We start from the raw sequence: 21,796 nt of genomic DNA, 5'->3' as shown, positions 1-21,796 counted from the left end.
TTGTGTCCTTACACACCGTCTTATCTGTGTTTTTACACTGTTTGTGTTTTTCCTGTGGTTTTAATGCCCCCTCCCCACTTCTGTGAAACACAGGAAATGGAAAGTTGCACCGGGAACATGGCCACCCAGCAGGCCAGAAAGATAAATTGGCTGAGAAGAGGCTCGTTCGTCACTGCAGAAATTGCTGACGTGTTCGTTGCAACATATAACAAATACAACAAAGAGGGAGAGGACAATTCAAGTGAGAGCAAATGTGCTTTTTCAGCATGATGGGACTCTGGCTGGGTACCCCTGTTGTGGATAATGAGCAACTTATGAAGCGTTTTTTTTTGTGAGTGTGTGAGTGTGTTTTCAAGGGCGGAGAGCGGGCACGGCTCGTCTCCGACATGCTATTCATCATCTTGTCTGTGTGCTCTTAAAACGTCCTTGGATCTCTGCTGAAAGTTTGACTGCTTGCTGTCGGACGTTTTAAATCACTGTCACATAAATGGTGTCAACACCTCCCAGTTCAAACTTATATCTAAACAGCTTCATGCCAATGAAGGGTGACATCAGGTTCATTAAACCGAGACCGCAGATCTAGGGCTGAAACGGTTTATTGCAATGAATCGATTATTTAAATAATTGTCAACTAATTTAGTTATTTTACTTGGAGAATGCAGACTGAGAAAAAAGGCCATTTGCTGAAAAAACACTACATATTCAAAGCAGTACTTAAGCCAGAGCTGTGCAAAAATATTTACACATATCAAGTTTAAGAAGAAAACAAAACCTTTCTGTACAAAAACTCCTCAAGTGGCAAAGTTTTAGCTTCTCCCTGTTCAAATTCACTAAGGGAATGTTATTTTATTGCATGTACGGGAACAAAATGTTTTCTTGTTTAAGAAGAAAATATTTTAATTATTTGTTTTATCTATATCTTAATGTATATCTAGTATACTTTAAAACAAGCTTACAAGGTTAAATGAAGAATCTTTAAAATATGACCTTTTTTTAAAAAACAATCCAATTAATCACTTAATCGTCAGAATAATCAATAATCATTTGTTATAGAACTGTCTTGGACCTCCAGTTCCTAAAAAAGGATCAGGACTTTTTCCTATTAAGTTTGAGTAAATACTGAAACAGAAAATTGTTTATTTCCTGTCCCATTGTTTAAATGATCCATCCATCCTTCCATCAATCAACAATCTGCTCTAAAGCAGGAACTTGTTCACACCATGTTGGTTTAGTCGCTTTTGCTATGAAAACAAGAGTTTTCTCCTTCCTGCTGCAGCTCGGCAGGATCAGGGTTGAGATGAGGAACACCGTGACAGCTGTGAAAGAAAATCCAAATAGCTTTATTAGCAGTCATTGGAGCACCTTGTTTATGCTGAAATAAAACTGGAGAAGCAACAGAGTCCAAGGAGGCGTGATGCATTTTGACATGCCTTCTGTGTTGTGCAGCAACATCATCTGTGACTCAGTTTAAATCAGTCTTAAATATGTGCAAAAAGCACCTTGCATTTGAAAATAGCTCTGCTGGCTTGCGCTCTTCTGCCCTTTTCTCGCCCTTCCTCTATTACAGCTTGTTGGCTTTGCCCTTTTGTCCATCTTGCCAGCAAGGACAAACATAGAGTGGCCTATTGTTCGCCTGTATTGAGCTGACAAGTACATATAAGTACATATATGTGTCTGCCAACACATACAAAAAGATTCTTGTCATGTTTCGCCCAAAAATCCCAGACCCACAGGCAACGACACGGACGCATCCTAGTCAGGGAGAGAATTGGAGGTTTGGTTAAAGAGAGAACCACACCCAGTAAGCCAGTAGTAAGAGTTAATGGTTGGCCTCAGAACTGGTGGGAACTCCCATGGGAAGAATTAACTCCTTTCTACTCACAGCCCTTATTTCAAATTCAATCTGAATTACACTCTTCCGTTTTGGGGCGAAAGCAGTGAGCTCAGCCGATGGTTTGTCCTGAAATCAGCGGTCAGAGGTTTTACTCTGAGTCTAATTTTAGAGAAACGTACCACCTTCATGGAGAGCTTTTCCTTCTCTGCTCGCTTTCAGTGATGCCACATTTAATCTACTCTTCTCAATACATTATGCTTTTTTTAAGTACAATGTGTTCATTTTTCTCCACCTTAATTCTAATCTTATTTTGCTATGTCACCACTAACCTTCACTGCTGGCAAATATGTTGAGGCTATGCGGCCTTTGTGATACTCCACTGAGCCACCAGCTGCTTCGTCACCTGCTGCAGCGAAGCCTCACCAGGAGTTCACAACACACATCCAAATCCTTACTGCTGGTCAGATTCATCATGGATCTAACCAGGTGATTATCGTCTGAGGGCAAAATTCAAACATATACATATGTAGCAGTTTCAGTTTGATTATGACCTTTGCTCAACTCAAAATAAACTCTTGACTTCTTTAAAAAAAAATCATGTGGTAAGGCTTTCATAATACTAAAATTTCCAGGAAAAATATTCTATATTTTTTGTAATACCAGAGAAATGTAAAATAAGAGGGTCCTTTTTTGATAAGAGCTAAAAATTTCATTAATTACAATACGGCAAAATTTTACTTTAATTAATTTTGGCAAAACCATCAACTGGGGGCCATTCATCCATCGTTTAATAAAAATACATATATGGCTATGTTCACACAGCGAGCAATTGTGACCCAAATCTGATTTTTCCACTGCACAACTTTAAAATCAATCCAAATATGGCGACATCAAATATTACTTTCCATAAACAGTGTCTTACTGTGTTTTTCAGCATTTTGTTTTTTTCTTGTAATTCTGAAAATATGCCATTAATGGAAATTTCATACCTTAAGCTTTATGTTTTGTGTTGCCTACTCAAACAAACTTCTCTCTTAACTAATTAAATCTGAATATGCAACATGCTGGTAAATAATATTAACTTCATTAAGCTTAGAAATCATACGGATGCCATTGTCAACAGCAATTGTTCCTCTTGTCGGCATTTTGTAATATCTCTTTTGTAATTTGCATTTCTATAGCTGACATCTGCAACTTCAAACATTTGTTTTAAAGAGATACATAAAAGAAAGTGCTTTTTGACATTTACAGATTGTTGCTGTTGACTCACTGGCAGGAAGCTCTGCCACAGCAAAGGGAGCTGCTGGGTAAAACAATAGGAAGCATTACAACACCCAGTCAGGATGGTGATTCAGCTCAAAGTGTGAGGAAAGATGATCGTTTTCCCAGTTGGCTGCATCTAAAAGATGAAGCAAGTGCTAGAAAAAGGGATTCATGCACATTGACTGAAAAGGGTTTTGGCTCAGTTTAACTTTTGACCTTTTCCTACCCACACTTCTCCTTTTCCTCCCTTCATACTTTTATTTTCAAACCAACGTGCATTTAGTCATCTTTTGCACATCCATTTATTTCTCTTGGAATGTGTCTTTAATGAATGGTGGTGACAAATTATCTGCTTACTTCAGAAAGCAGCCGATTCCTATTGTTTGTCCTGATCCATGTTCTGCGTGGTTCATGTTATAAAATCTAAAATTTTGACCCTAGTCAATGAAGTAAAATTAGAGTAAAGTATCTCCTTGGGCTAATGGATAACTTTTACATGAGACATATAACTACCTTTTCTTTCAGTGGACCATCTGTAGATTTTAAGTAATTATTTTAAACCACTTGTTGTCAATGCAGAGACTAAATAAATTGATGAATAATGGTCGTAAATCTCCTGTAACAGAGCTTATTTTTGCATTAAAAAGGTATAAAACTCTATTCATGCATCAAAGCACACCCCCATATTCTGTCAATAACTGTTAATAAACTCATTATAAGTATCAAAGCGAAAGCTGATGGTTTAAGGATTTATAGACACACAATGTTGGGAGTTCTTGGTTTTAATTTTTATCACAGTAAGGGGCCAATAAGCTCAGACTGATGACCAATCTGAACCAATGTGGGAAAATTTATAGATTCTCATCTCTGGCTGATTGATTCACTGTTAAATAAACAGCTAGTCACTTTTCTGACTTGCTAAATAAAAACAGGCTTGTTCAGATGAGGTAATTTCCCTAAATCAGAGTAAAGAGGCTTATAAGTTTATTTTACACTGTAAAAATGTGTTTAATAAAATGTTAAATAATTTAAGCCTGCATATCAGCAGACTAAAATCTACGTTTGATTATGATCTTGCATTCCAGCACTGTTGTAGCTGTTCCTGTTACTGTGCTGCCCTCTGCTGGAGAAATACAAGTGAAACAAAAACATTACCATGGGGTAATGCGTTTCTAGGGACAAAAAGTGGACGCAGTCATCCGGCGTCTCTCAGAAAAACAAATGCAGTTCTGCTGACACACGTCCCACTTTATATCTGAACTGAATTATGTCACAGTAACTGTCAGAGAAAAGGACTTAAAAAGCATGCGTTTCCGCAAGGAAAAGTAATTTAGAGTTTGATGAAAAAAATGTTTTGTCATTGCACCAAAGGTAGGTCAGTGGGAGGGGTCAGTGTTAATGGTGTGTGTGGCCAGTCGTTACTAAACCACTGGCCTAATTTTTGGCTGAATACTGCGAGCCATGGTTTACAGTCACGCACTTCTCTTATCAGTCGACTGATTTTTCTTTCATAACCCCTCATTTCTAACATGCCCAGCCTCTCAAATGTAATTAGGGTCCAATATGGTATTCAGTTCTTTCTCTCTTTTTTGGCCTGTGGTGTGATCTGAGAGGAGGTCTGCAGCTACAAAGGCTCACCCTTTCTGTCTCTCCTAATCTCTCGCACCGTCTCCCTCTTGCCAAACTGTGTGAGTGTTGCTGACTTCCTCACAAGGCAATGAGACTCCACTCTGGTCTGTCTGGATGTTTTTCATCTGCGTTCGTTCTCGGATATTGAGGCGCTGCAGGACACGCGCAAATCTGTCAGTTTGCTTTTTTACTTGTTCTCCTCTTGAGATAACTGCTTGAACTTGAAGTTGAAATAAGGCTGCAAAGAAATGTATTTCAGAAACTCTTCAAAATCGAAAAGTTTATTGAAGGTGAGGTTGTTCTTTTCTGCTTCTCCACTTTTGCTTGTTGTTTTTTTTAAACATCGGCTTTTTTAAATTGCTGCCAGTGTAAAATATTTTGTAGCATTTATTTCCATCGGCTTTGTATCTTAAACTTGTGTCTGGTACAATACTCTCTGCTCCTTTTAGAAGATGCTTGATTTATCCCTTAGTTGTTCTCATTCACTGGAAAGAAATCCCATGATTTGAAATATTTGTTTTTAGCTGCTTAATATTTTCCATTTAACAACATTTCACAAGTTTGTAATTTTTCTAGATCATCCAGAATCCTGGTCCTCTTGTGAGATTTTCTATAGGATTTTGATCTAGGAGCTGAGATAACCATGAAAGAAGTTTTATTATTATTTTATTATGGGCTTTTTTTATACCTTTTTCAACCAGAAATGACCCACTGACATTTAAAATCATATTTATTTATTACAATATATTTTAAAAGATTTTCTGGTCATTATTTGCAGCAAATCTGACAGGAAGCTATTTATAAAAGAAACTGGCCCACAGCATGCCAGATCCTTCACCATATTTAATAGTTGGGAATTCTCTAACTATGAATCTTTGAGTTGCATTTTATTCTGAGTCACCATTCTGTTTGAAGACAAAGCTGGGTCTGCTTACAGTCTTAAATATTACATCTACAGTTATTTAAATTTTTGGCTGTGACTGGAAATAGACGAGTTTTGAGCATCTGTTTTCTGACTTGTGAAATCAAGACATCCTTCAGTGGCGTTTTCTCTCATCTTTCCCATTTTGATGAGCGGAAAGGAGAAGTTACCTGTCCCAGTCTATCCCAGTGAATGGCACATATGTGGAATCAAAGCTGGCACGATTTGAAAAAGTAGAGCTCTGCAATATTTTGAGTCACAGCCATCTATCTCATTATTAGCAAGATTGCAATTCAAAAGGACTGCTTGGATGCAATATTTAGTATTATATTTCTAATTCATGGCCATGCATGTAATGTCTGTTTTTGACTGCTGACATGCTAACAGACAGTGGTGAAGCGATATCATGATGAGAATATTCATACAATAGTATCTCAGTTACATGTTTTCCTGGTGCCGCTGCAGCCCTAAAACAAATACTTTCTTTGGATCTCTAGAAAGCCAGAAGAACTATAGATCAAGACCAGCTTCACAGAACCAGGACAGTCTGGTAGGTTGGAAAAAAAAAAACATAAAGAAAGGAGTTTGGATTTAAATACAGTACTGCATGCACCACATAATTCACTTTTCCCACTTATTTTATGAAATTAAAGCACAACAAATACTTTTTTAAAATAAGCCTCTTTCCATGCCAATTTTAATCCCCAGACAGACAAAAGGTTAGGGACTACTAATAAGGAGTTTATAAGTGAAAATGTGCTAAATTAAATTATGCTGTAGTTACGCTGTTTAAGGTGCCATGAATTGTATTCTATTTTTAACACAGGATTCTGACCCCACTGAAATATTAATGTACTTAAATTAAAATGTGGATTTTTAATTTTTTTTTATTTTTATTTCATTGTGGGATTATGTTGCGGCCGTAAGATATTAATGTATTCAATATATTTCCACACATCTTCACTAGAGGAGAGGATTCTGTTAATTTCTCACTAATCTGCTTTGGGGAAAAAGCTGGAGAATTCAGGATAAATGCATCGGGGGTAAAGTAAGCTTCAAGGAAACACGTGTTAAGTCATATTCCATCCTTGGAAATAAATTTTATAATTTAGACAAGCGCTTTTGGAAACACTTGAAGGAGGGGGAAAAATATTGTTCCCACTTGGTTTATTCTTAGATCTCTGTGCATTTTAGTTCAACATTCAAACTGACCACAGTAGCCTGGATTTCCAACCTTTAAAACAGTTTAAGAGCTTGTTTTTGTCAAGGATCTTGTTTCACTGTCAAACCACACTAAAAGTCACCAGGAGGTCAGCTGAAACCCCTTGAATTCATTCTGCATCTCCTCTCAGTCAGCGCTTCAAATGTCAAGCCCAAGAGCGCTCTGAGCGGGGTTTTTTTTCACAACTTTTATAACATCACATGCTTCTTTGACTTTATTGTTGCTGGCTCGCAGAATGGGCACGGTCTATAATTTTAAATTCTTAGGGAAATGGTTGTTGTGGTCTTTATTTGAGGAAAATAAAGTAGCGCCCACTCAGAGCAGATGTAAGTCAGCCAAGGCAGTGGTGATGGAAGTTGGCCAGCTGAAGTTATGGTTGGCCTGCACACAGAAGCATGAATGAATTTGCGTCTGGAGTATATTGATGTTCATCATTTACTTTCTCATACTGATTCTCTGCCCCACAAACATTAACATGAATGTGTTGACCTCTACCTTCATGTCATTCACTTAACCTTTAACCAGCACTTTAAGTATATTTAATGTGAAGCAGCTGAATCTAAAGAAACACTACGTCTTTGCTCTCTTGTGTCTCATCAGTATTTTTGGAGAAAGTCTTTCCTGACGCCTCTTGTTCACCTCATTCCGCCTCCCTGTCTTCAATTCCACGTCTCAGCTGAGCTTTTCTTTGTTTCTTTATCTTATGTTCTCACTGGAGGGTTTTTCTCAATATGCTCGTCTCTTTCCTTTGTACTTCTCAAGCTTTAATGTCTGTTATTCTCCCCCATTCTCGTTTTGCATTCCTGCACTATCATCCCTGTCCCGGGGTGCTATATCTAGAAGAAAGACGGTAGAGCTTTGAGGCTTTCTAGTTCTCACATTTGCCTGGAGACTCAGTTAGTTTTAGCTCTTTGGACTTTTTGTACAATTATTCATTGAGAAAAAAAACAAACCCAAATTAGGAGATATATGTTGTAACATGGACGAGTCGGATAAGTGGCGATGGTGTAACTGGTAGTTAAGGAGGCCCGGGTCCCATCAGAAAGAGATCCAGAGGAAGACATGCTGGAAGGGCTATATTTTTAGGGACTGAGAAGAAAGTTTAATGCCTTTATTGCTTTGCTGATTTAGTTGCATTTGTTCAGTTATCATGCTGAAATGCTTACATTTTTATTTTAAAGGCAGAGGCCACCAGATTTGTATTTTTAAAAACATCTCTATTTTCAATAAGTTTTCCATCTCTTTCACCATACTTAACAACAGGGAACGATGCTTTTGCACGTTTTTTTTTTTTAATAAATTTAATTTCATGCTAAGTGGTCCATTTTAAAAACTTAATCTTATTCTTTTCTGACCAAAACACACATTACCAGTTTAAGGTCCAGTAGAGTTTAGCAAACTGGTGGAACAGAAAATCAAAGTAAGTCATGGAGGAAAGATCCATTCAGAAAAGTAAAAAATCAATTCAAGTTTGCTTCAGTTACATTGTCTGTTGTTGTGGTGCTGATAACTACATAATTAAAAAATAATAATAATCTGTATTTGTTCATTTCGCTACAGATTACTCACATATCTCCTGGGTTCTGCATGTCTATTTTCTGATCCAGCACATCTGTGAAAATGTGATGACTTTGTGTTCCAATGACAAAGATGTCTCACTCTGCCAACAATCCTGCTAAGTACTTACCTGGAAAATATTTTTTTCTCTTTGTCTCCAACAGGTTTTTCCAGTCACAGACTTTCTGCAAGATCAAAGGTCAGTGTTATTTTCTAATTCATCATGAACATATATATAACCCAACAATAATGTTATTTAGAGCCGTGTTATTATAAAATTTGGCATGAAAAGAGCAATTTAATTTTAAAATGCAATTGCATCCTAAGACCACTAGAGGGAAGCAGAGTATTTTGTTGCAGAGGCCAATGTTTTGCTGACTTTTACACATATTAGAGAATAAGAGTTTATGTAGATCAAGAAAGAAAATAAAATTACTTATCATCTAACCAGATTGAGTGACTGTGCATTATTGAGCTCTCTGTACGGGTGTGTGTACTGCTTTCTCTTTAACTACAACATGTTATAGAGCAGGAGGATAATTAAAGCATCTTAGTCGCATTTGTGTGTGAATTACCTAACAAAACTGATTAAATTAGTTAGTTGGGTTGTTTTTTGGCAAGAATCCAATGATTCAAGCTTCCATTTCAACATGTGTTAATTCCTACCAATCTCTTCTCTCAGCCAGTCTCCTCCTTCTCAATCCCACTCTACTCCAGCGCCTCCCCTCTCTGGCTTCTGATAGGGCAGCCATGGAGTCAACAGAGGAGAGAAGCAGCCAGAGGACGAGGAGAGAGAGGGAGGGATGGAGAGATAGTTTGGGTATTAGGATAGAAACAAAGAAACGCTGCAGGTGTTGTGGAGTTGACCATGTCTGTTGCATGACTTCACTCAGTGGTTGAAGTCTGATAGCATTGGCTGTCAGAGGTGCAGGACTGGTTGGCTGATTCCAGCTCAAGTTTTACCTTATTCCTTCAAAGCTGTTTAGCTGATTTTAGAGAATATTGTGGAGTTCGAAAGCATGGCCCTTTTTACCAACGATGTGCACAGCCTGGGCTCCTATTACTGCCTGATCCGACGCAAGTTTAAGAGGAGGCGGAAGAAGCGCTCTGAACGCAAAGGTAACCCTAAGAGTTGAAGTTCTGTCGCCTTTTCTGATGCTGAGATGCAAACAAGTGTTTGCAGCTTTGAAACAAGTGGTTCTAGGTTGTTTCTTTGACTTTATGACTGCTTGCTGAGTCCAGAATATTACATTTATTTTTGTTTTTTATGGCTGCATATTTACAAAAAAGTTTATCCTAATTCACAGTCGATCTGTGAAAGTAGTTAGTTTGATTTAGTTCTTTTCCACGTTTGAATAAATTTGGGAAAAAATGCATGTTGATAAAATAGAATTTTTTTAAAATTTGCATTTGCTTTTTTGTTTATTTTTTTTGAAAAAATTAAAATTTCCCTTGTATATCTAATGCAAAAGACCTCTCCTCTTCTAAACGGGTGATATGGCCAACATTTGTCTTGTTTTTATACGTTTAAATTATCTTTGATGGGCTAAAAGGATCTCTGTAGAAATCTACTGCCTTGTTATTTACAGTCTCTGGATTCTGGATAAGAAATTGTGTGAGAACATTTTTTTTCTTCCTGTAATGACTTTAAAGTTTTTCATACCCCTTGCAGATGAAATCCTTATAGATTGTAGATTGTTTTGACAGGAGATGAGACCGACACCACTATAAATTCTATAAAACAACGTAAAGGGAGTGTCTGATTTGGAAAAAGTATTACTTTGTTTACTTTTATCAACCATTTTTATTTTTTTTTAAATTGTAGGCTTCTATTAAACCTATAATTGCTGTTCAGCTTCTTGCAGGTTTCCAAAGTTGCTTTGATCTTTTTATCTATGATGTCGATATCTTAGTCTTTGAGGTTGCAAGACCTCTCTTCCATTATCCAATTCTTTAGATTATTCATCGTATAAACATCTCAAACTTGACTGGACCATCTAAGAATTATTACTTTCACTCAAAAGAGATTAGTAGAGCAGAATAGTCCATCAAAACAACTTTTATGATTACAAGAAAATCTCTTGGCGTGGAAGCAAAATACAAACCCAACTGTGTCTGTATTAAACCTTTACAAAGACATAAAGAAATGGGTCACCCTTTGACAGCAGGTATTTTTTTCTGACAGTTGGACATGAAATAAGGTGAGGAGTTGAGAAATATTTCTGCAGTTCTTCCAGACGCGACAGCAGTATCTGATAAAGAGTAGGATGTGCAAACTTTTTTGTTTGGTTTTTGTCTACTGCATAAAACATTCTGATAAACCACTTTCTTTTCCAGAGAAAACAAATTGATTAATTGTCAGTACGTTAAATCTATGGCAGTAAATGAGTTCAATTACTAGGGTGAACCCTAAAATATCAAGATCATCTCCTTTTTTTGCCTTAAGAGACTCCAGAGATCTGTTTTCTTTGTCTTCCTTCCCCTCCGTGTCTCTCTGAGCGAGGCGGGTCGCGCCTCGTCATAATTGAAGTTGACTGACGAGAGCCCTTCAGTGCTCGGAGCTCTCCTGAGTTTGCTGCTCCGCTCCGGGGGATTAACCAAACAGAGAAGGTAGTAATTACTCAGGTGGCCACAGCTCAGCGGCAGCATTAGCCATGTCTCAGCCACTTGCTTTGACATCCGCCAACCTCCTCCGTACCACCGCCTCACCTCCTCCGTCAAGTCCATTCATCCAACTAAACCCACCTCTGCTGAGGGAGCATTTTTTTTTACCCTTTGATTTAAAAACTCCAGGTCTGCTCGCTCAGAATGAATATGTCTATCAGTATTACCCAGCTCTGTTTCCCACCTCTTTTATTCTCCCACTCTTATCACCTGGGAAGGAAATTTGCACTTTTCGCCGGAGAAAAGCAATGACTAAGCAGGAGGAGAAGGACTTTGGCCTGACTCTTGCTCTGCTGTAGCTTTCCTTGATTTCAGCTCTTTAGTGAATTCCTTGAGTTCCTGGAGGTTTTTTGTTTGTTGCTCCATCACTGACCATTTCAAACCAAATCTGAAAATTCCCTGTAACAATTTATCTTTATAATCTGGAAATGATCTCCAAATTTTCCCACCAAAGCTGCTTGTGTGTCACAGATTATTCCAAAACTTCTACTTCACTTCCAAATTACGCTATTTTGTGATCATTTCCTGTATAAAAATGTGGTTGTTTAAATATAAAGTTGTCGGCTCACTAATCAGCACACCTCAGGGAAAAAAAGAGACACGAACACTAGCTCTTCCCTGATCAGACACTTCTGTCTTCCATGTTTTAAGACAGCGACATGAAAAACACTGAGACCTTCAGGCCGTAATTATTGCATGTCACTCTCTGCAGCCACGTTGAAACAAAGCACGCCCGCTTTTAGGGTTGGGTGCTGCATAAATTTACAGGGTTTTCAAATTACTTAGATCTAATGTCAACGGTAAATTCCATCCTGTTATTCTTTAATAAGCCAAAAAATTTGAAAGTAAGATGTGGTTTAAAAAATTATGAAACAACTAACTGCAATTTTAAGAGGCCAAGCAGACAGACAAATTTTAGCCACAGAAAACAGGGTATCCTGGTGTGAAAGGATATTTTTTTATGCTTCAGGTAATGTTCAATTAGATTTTTGGGTTTAATCTATTATGAGACGAAAGTCTCGTAACTTTAGTTTATAATTGAACTTCTGTGCCTAATTAAAATAATTTAGTTTAAAGTCAAATGAGAAAAAGCAACAGATTTTAACATTGTATCTGTATTATATCCTTAAAACTGTTAGTTGTTTATTTAGGTGATTTTATCATTTCCAGACTCTAATAAAAAAAACACGCATTGCTTAAAAATATCAACAAAACAAAATTAAACAAAAACAGCAAAAGAACATAGAACAAGAGAAAACTAATACAGAAATATATAAACAATATTTGAATTCCTATCAATTGCAAGAACAGAAAGTGTGGACCAAAAAAGTTGGAAGTTGATTAAATAGAAAATGATATAGATAATTTGTTTTTTATACACAGCAAATTATCAAAATCAAGATGGAAAAAATCTTTCCTGTTTATTGTTATCGAAAATGTATCTACATCAGTAAAAGCAATAAAAAAAGCGTACAGTTTCTGAAGGCTGGAGTTAGGTATTGTATGAGTGAAGAGTTTATTACTCGCCTGTCAGTCAGGGAAGGGTTACATTAGTGAGTTCAAGTTCATCAAACAGTGAAAGAGATTATCCATAAGTGGAAAACAAGTTGTGACAATTGAGAACCTGTCAAATAGTGGACATCCTGGTAGACTCACCCTACGGTCAAACTGGGAAAAACTAAGCCAAAACTCCCCCACAACAATGGAGCTAAAAGTGATTCTTCAGTTATTGGATCATAGCTTATATGGTTTCAAGTTCAAGTTGTATTTAATATTTTAAGAACCCTTAAGAGTAAGCAAATGTTTTACTTTATCGTAATCATTTTTACCCAACATTTTGTCACATGGGCCAAAGCAGTGACCAAAATAGTGTTCTATTACTCAACAATAAATAAAACCTGACACGCAATACTTTAATTAAACAAACACACGAGTCTCAGCTGACGTTAGAAAAGGATGTTCCTTTCAAAAAGGGTTTTGCATAATTTCCCTTACTACATAATGTTCTAGGTATCAATTGGAAAAAATAGAAGTAAATTTAGTTATTTATAAGCAGTCAAATCTGGATTCACTTTTTTTTTTAAAGTGTATTGAGCCAAGTTTTAAGTGTTGATATTGTAGATATTTGAATTTGTATCTTTTATTAACACATTCTTACCTTTCTTACAGACAGGTTATTGACATAATTCTCAGCTATTACTCAACTCCACTCACTGGATATAAACTAAATGATGTATCAACCTGTTTCTGTGTGAAGGGTTGTGATTTAGCTCTCACTGAATTAACATATAGCACAGAGTGACTTTCAAAAGACTCAACTTAAGCATATCCCCGGTGCATCTCTCATAAATGTGGCAAACCATGACACTTGCAGACGATGCTTTCCAATGGGCCGTATATGAAAAATGGAAAATGGGGAACAGAGGCCTTTTCTGCCTCGCCAGCAAAATCTCTAAAATGAGCTTTTGCAACTTGAATAGTGTGGGAGGGGGCTCTGCACTGCCTGACGCTTCAAATCCATCGCTGTGAGGGGGAAGACTTTTCATGCAAGATTTTTTTCTCTTTTTTTTTTTTTTGTAGCTTCATTTTTCACTTGTTCCTGTATTTTTTCAATTTATTTATAAATTACTGAATGGTTTTTCTGAATGCCTCACATTTATTATTGTTATTTTCTTTCAATTGATCAGTCGGCCTTGAACAGCTCAGATTAACTTCTGACATCCACAGCAGACGAAGCCAAATAGAAAACACAGTCCCATTCATTTATATTAGATCAAAAAAAGAGTAGATGATTAGAAGCAGTGCCTGGCTGAGTACTGCAAACACAGCAACACTCTGTCATAATAAGAAATGAGTTGTGTCTGCCTGTCTCACTGTAATTAGCTTTGATTAGCATGCTGCTAATGACTATGACGGACTGTCGCAGGGGGAAAAAAAAACTCTACTCTGTTGTTCAAACCAGATCCTTCAAACCACTGAGGTTTGTTTAGCTGACGTGAGAGATTTTAGATTTCATAAATATGAGAATGTTTTACCTTTACTTTATAATACGCTCTGCAGAGAAGGAGCTAAGCCATTACTCCGTCTTCTTTCCATTCACCTCTTTGTCGTCTGTCACAACCTTTTCCATCCGACTGAATGCCCTGTCCCAACTGTCCATCAATTCCACCTCATCTGTTTGACAGCAGAAAGGCCACGAGGTGTGAAATTCAGCTCCTGCACGACGCCGACTTCAGTCGCAGCCCCACACAAAAATTTTACATGGATTCATCCACAGCTTTGCGGCATTTTACTTTCGGACCTCCCCCCCCTCACACATGGGTGCACACAAACATGTGGAAGTAAATGCAGTCAGGATCATTTCATCAGGCCTTGGATGTGATAAACGATGGTAGGTGTAAGGCTCCATGGACATCAAATCAAGGAGAACAGAGGGACAGAGGACATTGGTGTGATTGGGTCCGCAGCTTTCAAACCGTGACTTACTTGACAGTAATTTTTGTCTTGACTTCTTGAATTTTACTTTGTCATAATACAAGGGTGGTAAAAGAGGAAAAGATGCAGGAAACCAATGTTGGGAAGCCAACACAGAGTAAACGGATTGTCTAGACAAGACCAGTGCTGAGTACTGACTGCATTTGTCTTTACCTGGTGTTTATTTTAAGTGTCTTTGTATGATGGAAAAAGTAGTCACAAGTCAGTAAAACTGGACTAATCATAATAAAATAGCTGCAGTAGATTGATCCCAAATTAATGTTTTGATATCGTGGATCCTAGTTTTAATATATGTGGATTTAACAGAATTGAAGTTTGTTAAAATTAATGCCTAACACCATGACTCAGCTGAACAAGACTGTGTATTACATGTACATGTATAATGTACACAGAAAACTTCATAGTTCCTGAAGAGGGACTTGCAGACAAATGTCTGACTGATTGCTTCATCAATTGTAGATTAATCAGTAGAGTACTCAAATACTAAAATATTCAACAGCTGTAACTGCAACCCAATTTTAAACAAAACAGTCCTGCTGTTGGTTCAGAGTGACAATCCTGCTGTCCTCTGTCTGCAGTATGAGGACATGTTCTGCTGTTGTTGATGCCTTCACGCTGATGCAGGACTCACACTGAGCTGTTCTCTTCCATGAACATGTGAGCTCTCAGGAGCCTCCAACCTGTGAGCTCGGTTTGCGGCTCTGAACATTGAGCACAGCGTCGTCGGTGGCCCTCCGTGGGCCGAGCACGCTCACACATCCGAAAACTCGCTCATTTCCAGACACACTGAAACATACACTCTTTTCCCCACAGGCTCCCGGTGCCTGTGCTGTGTCATAAATCAGAGCTGTCAAATAGATTTTACAGCACCTAGTGAAAAGAGGAGAGGCAGCCACCCAACAACCTTGAAAAGATGGAAGAAAGCAGGAGTAGAGGAGTTGCATTATTATCAAACCTGAAGCCTGGACCTAAGGAATCTATGAAGAAGAAATAGGGCAGTTTTCCATGAGAGAACATGGATGACAGATACTTTGGGTGGTGTAACAAGGACCAAATAACCAGAAAACATAAGCTTCACATGGTTAGCTTTCTGTTTTTTCTTTCTTCATTTACATATTTTAGATCAGGCAACATCCATCTCTCACTGGACACAGTCACTTCCAATCACTGCTAAAGATTAAGTGGTGTTGGTTTTTACCACAACTTAAATGGTCTTATCTCCAAATGTGCTAATAGCCAAGCAAATTTTTTGTTGAGGACTTTTGCTAATGTGAAGTGAAGTGTTTTTGCACACTTCACTTCCCCTAAATATATTATTCCAGATCAGTTCAAAAGTGCAAATTTATTTGGCTGATTTACAAACTTTCAATTGAACAAAGTTTGATATAAATTGAAGTTCTGATTATCGACTATTAAACCTTTTTTTAAGTAGTTTTCAAGTAGTTCTGTTATGCTGTTATTTTGAAGTGAATTGAGACTGTTTGATTTCCTCTGCTCTCTTTTTTTACCAATAATTTTATTTGAAACAGGAAACATTCAGGAACAGCATAAAACTGACTGTGGAGAACAAGGTATTAAGATAAATACAAACTCTAATGGCATTGCAGGACATGGAAATTGTGTCAAAAATAAAGTGGCGTTTGAGGGTTAAAGTCTTTTAAGGGCAGATATCATTTGAATTGAAGTTGGCGCTTTTGCATTAGTTTCCACAAAGTACCATGTCTTTGTAGTGGTTTAGTGTTAGCAGAACTGTTGTTTGTGATTAGGGCTTTAGTTTTTATGAGCAATGCCAAACACTGAGTGTAATGAATAATAATTTGATGTATTGAGATGCACATTTTAGATATTGCTGTCCAATGACTATAAAGGGTTTTTGTCTCCATCATTGTCCATTATCACATTAAACTGAACTAATTGTTATGGAGAGGCTTGATTTTTGGATTTGCTCAGCGAAACAATGAATTCCATGGATATTAACGCTAAATTATGGGGATCCTGAGTGTGAAACACGAAGCCCATTTTTGTTAAGAGCTCATCGGGTCAGATAACTATCCCATTCGACGCCATAAATCCCCCTGATTGGAGGAGCCTCATTGGCTGTCATCGTCTGAGTAGCTGCCGCTTAATATGCAGAGTGGAGGGAAGTCCGGACATCCAGCAGCAGGGCTCAGAAGGCAAATCACTTCTGGCAGTCTAATTCACTGGTCATTAGAAGGGCCAAATTGAATAATGGACTCAGAGGTGAGTTGCGGATGTGTGTGTGTGTGCTCATGTGTAAGTGTATCTCATGAGGCTGGGTCAGCCATGTTGGGTGAAAGTGTGTGTGAGGGTATTCTGCAGCCCCTTCACTTTGGCCCATCAGTTTCAATCTGGTTGGACGACAGGCGCGCCTTCTTGGTGCCAGGACCCCTCTCCATTAGGCCACCGCTGCCCACACATGTACTCCATTAGGCGGCATTACCTGCTCCGTGCCTGGAGACATGTCCTCGGGAAGCGAGAGGATGGAGGATGGTGCAGAACACCTCGCTTCACACAAAAAACGAAAAGACACGATCCTGTTTCTATTAAGATTCTTCCTCTCTCACAGTCTTCTCTCTGTAATCACAGGCCTGCCAGAACCTTATTGGGGAAAGTAATGGGATTGTAGGGCAGCGACAGTGGCACTCACTTATCCGAGTGCATACATCGGCAGTAACAATGAGCCGTGTGTCTTTAATCATACATTTTCCTAGCTCTGGTTTACGCCCTCTTTTGCTTTTAGTTTCCAGTAAATTAATCTTTTTTTTATTTCTGTTTCTGTTTTTTGTCTTTTAAGTGCCGCTTAGAAGATGATTACTCAAAGTCTTTAAATGATCCACTCTATGTTACTGCAGCCTTAAATATTGAATGGCTGCTACAAGTTAGGACAGGAGAAATGAGCTAATATCGAATCAGTCATTCCTACCAGGTTTGAGCATCTTGGTGGTTGGATCAGACCTGATGTTAATCGGAAAAAGGGAATTTTGTTTTGGGAATGAAGGAAAAATCGGACAGAAATGAAACGGATTGGGTAGAGGTGGCTGCCTGGTGGGCCTATCAGTCTGTGTTAGAGCCACTGAGAGGGTTGTCTCACAGGTGGGCTCTCCTGCAACAGCCATTTCCCCTGGCTATTTGTCTCTGTCCAGTTTCTTTCCCTTTCCCTTGCCCACTTTTCTTCCTCTTTCATCTCCTCTACCTCATCTTCGATTGCTCATTTCAGTCTCTCGTTCTTGTTCGATCTCTTCCTTCTCTTGTTACACTGATTCTCTACTTTTGCCAGTTTAAAACTTTTACCTTTTCGGCAGAGAGAACATTGGAATTATTAATATAAACAGAGATGAAAGCACCAAACGACCACTTTTTTCAATTTATTCAGAACTTAACTATTAATATCACCTTTTTAACTCATGTGATTGATTTTTAATTGTTGAATGAGTTTTTGTTTTGCAGTACTACTATGAAAGTTTTCAACAATATCTGTTTTTTTGCAAAGCGCAGTGGTCCATCCCAGCAGTTTGTCAGGCTTTCTCAAGGTCTGGAAGGTTTTTCTCTTGAGTTTTTGTTCCTTTCTTACTCATTTCACATCCATCCCCTGAACCTGATAATTACACGGTCTTGTTCAATTTGAAGAAAAATGACTTAAGTAAACGAGTAGAGGGTAAGCAGTATCTGAAAATCAGGTCTTTGAGAAGTGATGTCATTCTTTGGAGTTTGTTGATCAGCTGTTACCTCATTGGTGCTAAAATCCTACTTTATTTTTTATCAAAAGAAATTTGTATTTGGTATATTTTATAGATTTAACAAATCAATGGGCACAAATATCTCCTTATGACAGAATGCATCTGATACAAGCATCAAATTAAAATAGGTTCTTTGCTCACGTTTAGATGTTTTTTCTATTATTAGGTCTGGATTTACCAGCCACCTTTTGATGTACACCTGCTAGTACCCAATTCCTATAGAAATGCTTTAGTTCTTCATGGCATTGATTCAACAAGGTGCCAAGCACACCTTTGTTCATGGGTCCAATTTGACCCAAGAACAAGCAGTTGCTGCAGATTTAGGGCAATTTGTTGTGAATGTCCTGTTCATCCCAAAGGAGTTCTATTAGATTCAGATCAAGAAACCGAGTTTGAGATGGCTTGAACTTTTGATATGACGCATTAACCTGCTGGAAGCAGTTTTTGGAAGATGGGTACATTGCAATCATAAAGAGATGGTCAGCAAAGATCCACAGATAGGCCGCTCAGTTGGTAGGAAAAGGCCAGCAATGTGTTATGAAACACTGGCACTGGCCAGTTACCACTCAAAGTGCTGTGCAGGACTTAAAAAGTTACAATTTCAGATCCATTAAAGTTTTACTGGGCATAAAAACCAAGAATAAACCATTAACAGATATGTACATAATCACAGATTACTCAACAAGCTATAAAATATTTCCATAAAATTGTTTTATACCAAAAAGAAACACTTTCCTCATTCTGCTGGCATTCATTTTACTATGTGTCAAGCTCTGCACTGTGGACCCACTCAGCTGAAAACGGACCATATAAAGTCTTTAGCACAGATGTTTACCACTGGTTTCCTTGGAGGTAGATGTTTTTGGTAACTACCTCATCTATATCAACGTCTCTTCCAGTGTTGGCCTGTTGTAATAACATCTGTGTCAAAAGCAAATATGCACAAACTCAAATTGTGTTTCGGCTGATAAAATAAGTGTGAAATTGAGCTTTAAGAGTTTGGACCTGAACCAGTCAAAGAAAAGGACTGCTGTAATGTTGTTTTTTATTTAATTGGGTTAACATGTTGACAAGTTTCATCCAGTTTCTGTCAAACTAAATTCCGATGAGACAAAGATGCTAAAAAATTTGATGTGCATGTTTGGAGTTTTGATGAATTTATTTATTTTTCCATCTAAATAGCATGTGACAGTCATCACAAGCATAGCTGCATCCTTTTTGCCTTGATGGACACTGGAAGCTGCAGCAACCACTTAGCAACAGTTTCCTCTAGCAGTCGAGCTGAATGCCCTCCCACAGCCTTGCAGATGCTTGAGGGATCAGAGCTACTCACTGGTGATTTATGACTTTCCCGAAGCCAGTTTAAGAAGCCTGTCTGATGTGTGTGTTTTTGTTAAACTGTTGAAGGAACATATAGGCAAGCAAGACAGAGAGAGGCTAAGAATGTGTGAAGAAGGAGAAGTAATGGGTCGATGGCACAAAGAAATGTTTGGTCAAACAGTAATGTATGTATGGTTCAGTATCTGTGGATTTTTCTGTGTAACTCGAGAGTTATTTGTGGAAAATGTGTCTGTTTTCTTAGACCATATCTAAAATATTTCAATGAAAGTGCAGTTTGGGGAATTAGAATGCCTTTCTTTTTGACACGCAGTTGGATGGCTGTAGAAACGCAGCCAATCCAGAAGTGCCATTCATTCTTCTTGGAGGTGATCAACTGTACCCCCAAGAGCAATGATAAAAAAGACCGTAGGTGTTAGCTTTTGCAGTAAAGCCAAGACTGCTCTTACTCTGTGCATTACTAACTTTGCTTTTGTATGCAATTGTATGCTTTTTAGAGAGGCACTCATGGAGTTTAGCTGTTCATGGACGGTTGAAACCATTCTGCTCTGAAGGCAACATCCACGGCTTCCTTTTCTCTGCACAGGGTACAGCCAATCAGCACCAAGAAAATAAATTGCACTGTAAATGCCAGCCAAAGTTGTGTCAACTAGGAGCTGTATTTATTTATTAAGAAAAATATTTTAGATATGCTTTTGAGAAAAAAATCAGTGAATGTACAATTTTATACAGAAGTGCCCCGCAAAGAGGTCAACCACAAATACTGAACTGTACTGATACTGTGCACATCATTCTGTTGGCATGTTTTCTTTTCGCGTTTCTCCGTTGTGTTGGTTATTGAGTGTTCTGAGCAGAGCCTTGTCCAGATCCCAGTGGACTGTCTCTGCTGAAACTTGAAGTTGATTGTATTTGAACATTACTGCCAAAACAAATATGAAAAATGTTCAAAAAGAAGGTTGCTCATACCTTGTCGGATCGTTCCTGGGGAAAAATCAAGGCTGCCAAACCAGCAGGGCCTAACAGTAAAACAATGTTTAATCGTTAATATTGTATATTTATTTTCCAAAACATACCTCAAACTTGTTTTTACTTTGCCATAGTGGAAATGTGTGAGCAGGTTTCGAAAGAAAATCAATCAAGCACAGAACTTAAAATACAGCTGTATGGTCGGCTGTGCTGCAAAGCTCCAAAAAAATGTGTTTGTTCTTTATATCCAGGGACACCATTATCTCTTTCCTGGCCTTTATTACCTGGCCTCTCAATCTTCCCATTCCTTCATTTTTTTCTGTGAACCTTGACTCCGCCAGCCTTCTGAAATGCAGTCCTCCATAAAATCCATCAAATAAAAAATTCATATCGATACTCTGGCTCTGTGTTTTTGCCACCTTTCTTTACTTCCACCATCAGCACTCCATGATGATGAATGACTGACTGTCACATATAAAAAGGCTGGAACACAGTAAAAGGTTGATTCTCTACTTTTTTCCACACCTCTCTGCTCCTGCTGCTCTGTTTTTAGATTTGATAAATCTTTCATAAGAAGGTTGTTTTTTTTTTTTTTTTTTTTTTTTTTTTAAATAAGAAGGTATTACAGTTTTAATACGTTTTAAACCTATACATATCCAAACTATTTAGCTTAACATCAATAATACTGAATTTGGGCTTTTAGTTAATTTTATAGAAAACTAATATAAAGCCTTTTTAATTCTCTGTTCATACCTTTGTACTTCCCGTCAAGCTGGAAAGTTTTACAGTCAATGAATGAATAATGAATGAAGAGGTCATCTGAAAACTGCATTTTGTATTTATTTATTTGTCTGATGGATCTGTTGAGGGGAAAATACTTTTTCATTGCAATCTATAATAATTTATACACATGAATATATAATATTAATATTTACTATACATAATATAAGCAGTCTTTTTGCTTTAAGAAACTCAACAGGTTTCTGCTCAAGTTGAAGGCCAGAAGCAGGTAGTTTCTTTATTCAGCTTGAATAAATCATTCAAAAGTAAAATGACTAAAAATTGAAACATACTTTTGCTGCAAAAAAATATTCATCATTGGGTTGCAAAAAGTCAAGTGTCAAATTCTTTCAAAACAATGACTTTTT

At 37.8% G+C, this 21,796-nt stretch overlaps 1 protein-coding gene across 4 annotated transcripts in view; it reads left to right on the top strand.

Moving 5' to 3' along the window:
- The window catches only part of adarb1b (adenosine deaminase RNA specific B1b), a 119,193-nt gene that overhangs the window by 70,426 nt on the left and 26,971 nt on the right, over positions 1-21,796 (top strand). For 2 of the 4 annotated variants that reach the window (XM_055052980.1, XM_055052978.1), the window contains one exon: positions 8,592-8,626. Coding sequence is in view for 1 of the 4 variants with exons in the window: in XM_055052976.1 (XP_054908951.1) it covers positions 9,447-9,546 (100 nt within the window). In the remaining 3 variants the exon portion in view is untranslated. Of the gene's footprint in view, positions 1-6,145; positions 6,199-8,591; positions 8,627-9,023; positions 9,547-21,796 lie in introns of those variants that run through there. The other 2 variants (XM_055052979.1, XM_055052976.1) reach the window with 2 other exon arrangements.

The sequence above is a fragment of the Poeciliopsis prolifica genome, unplaced genomic scaffold (genome assembly GCF_027474105.1).
Source record: "Poeciliopsis prolifica strain line A6 unplaced genomic scaffold, Auburn_PproV2 SCAFFOLD036, whole genome shotgun sequence".
Classification (NCBI taxonomy): domain Eukaryota; kingdom Metazoa; phylum Chordata; class Actinopteri; order Cyprinodontiformes; family Poeciliidae; genus Poeciliopsis; species Poeciliopsis prolifica.
Note: the sequence above shows the minus strand (reverse complement) of the source record. Positions and strands in the feature narration are given on the sequence as shown.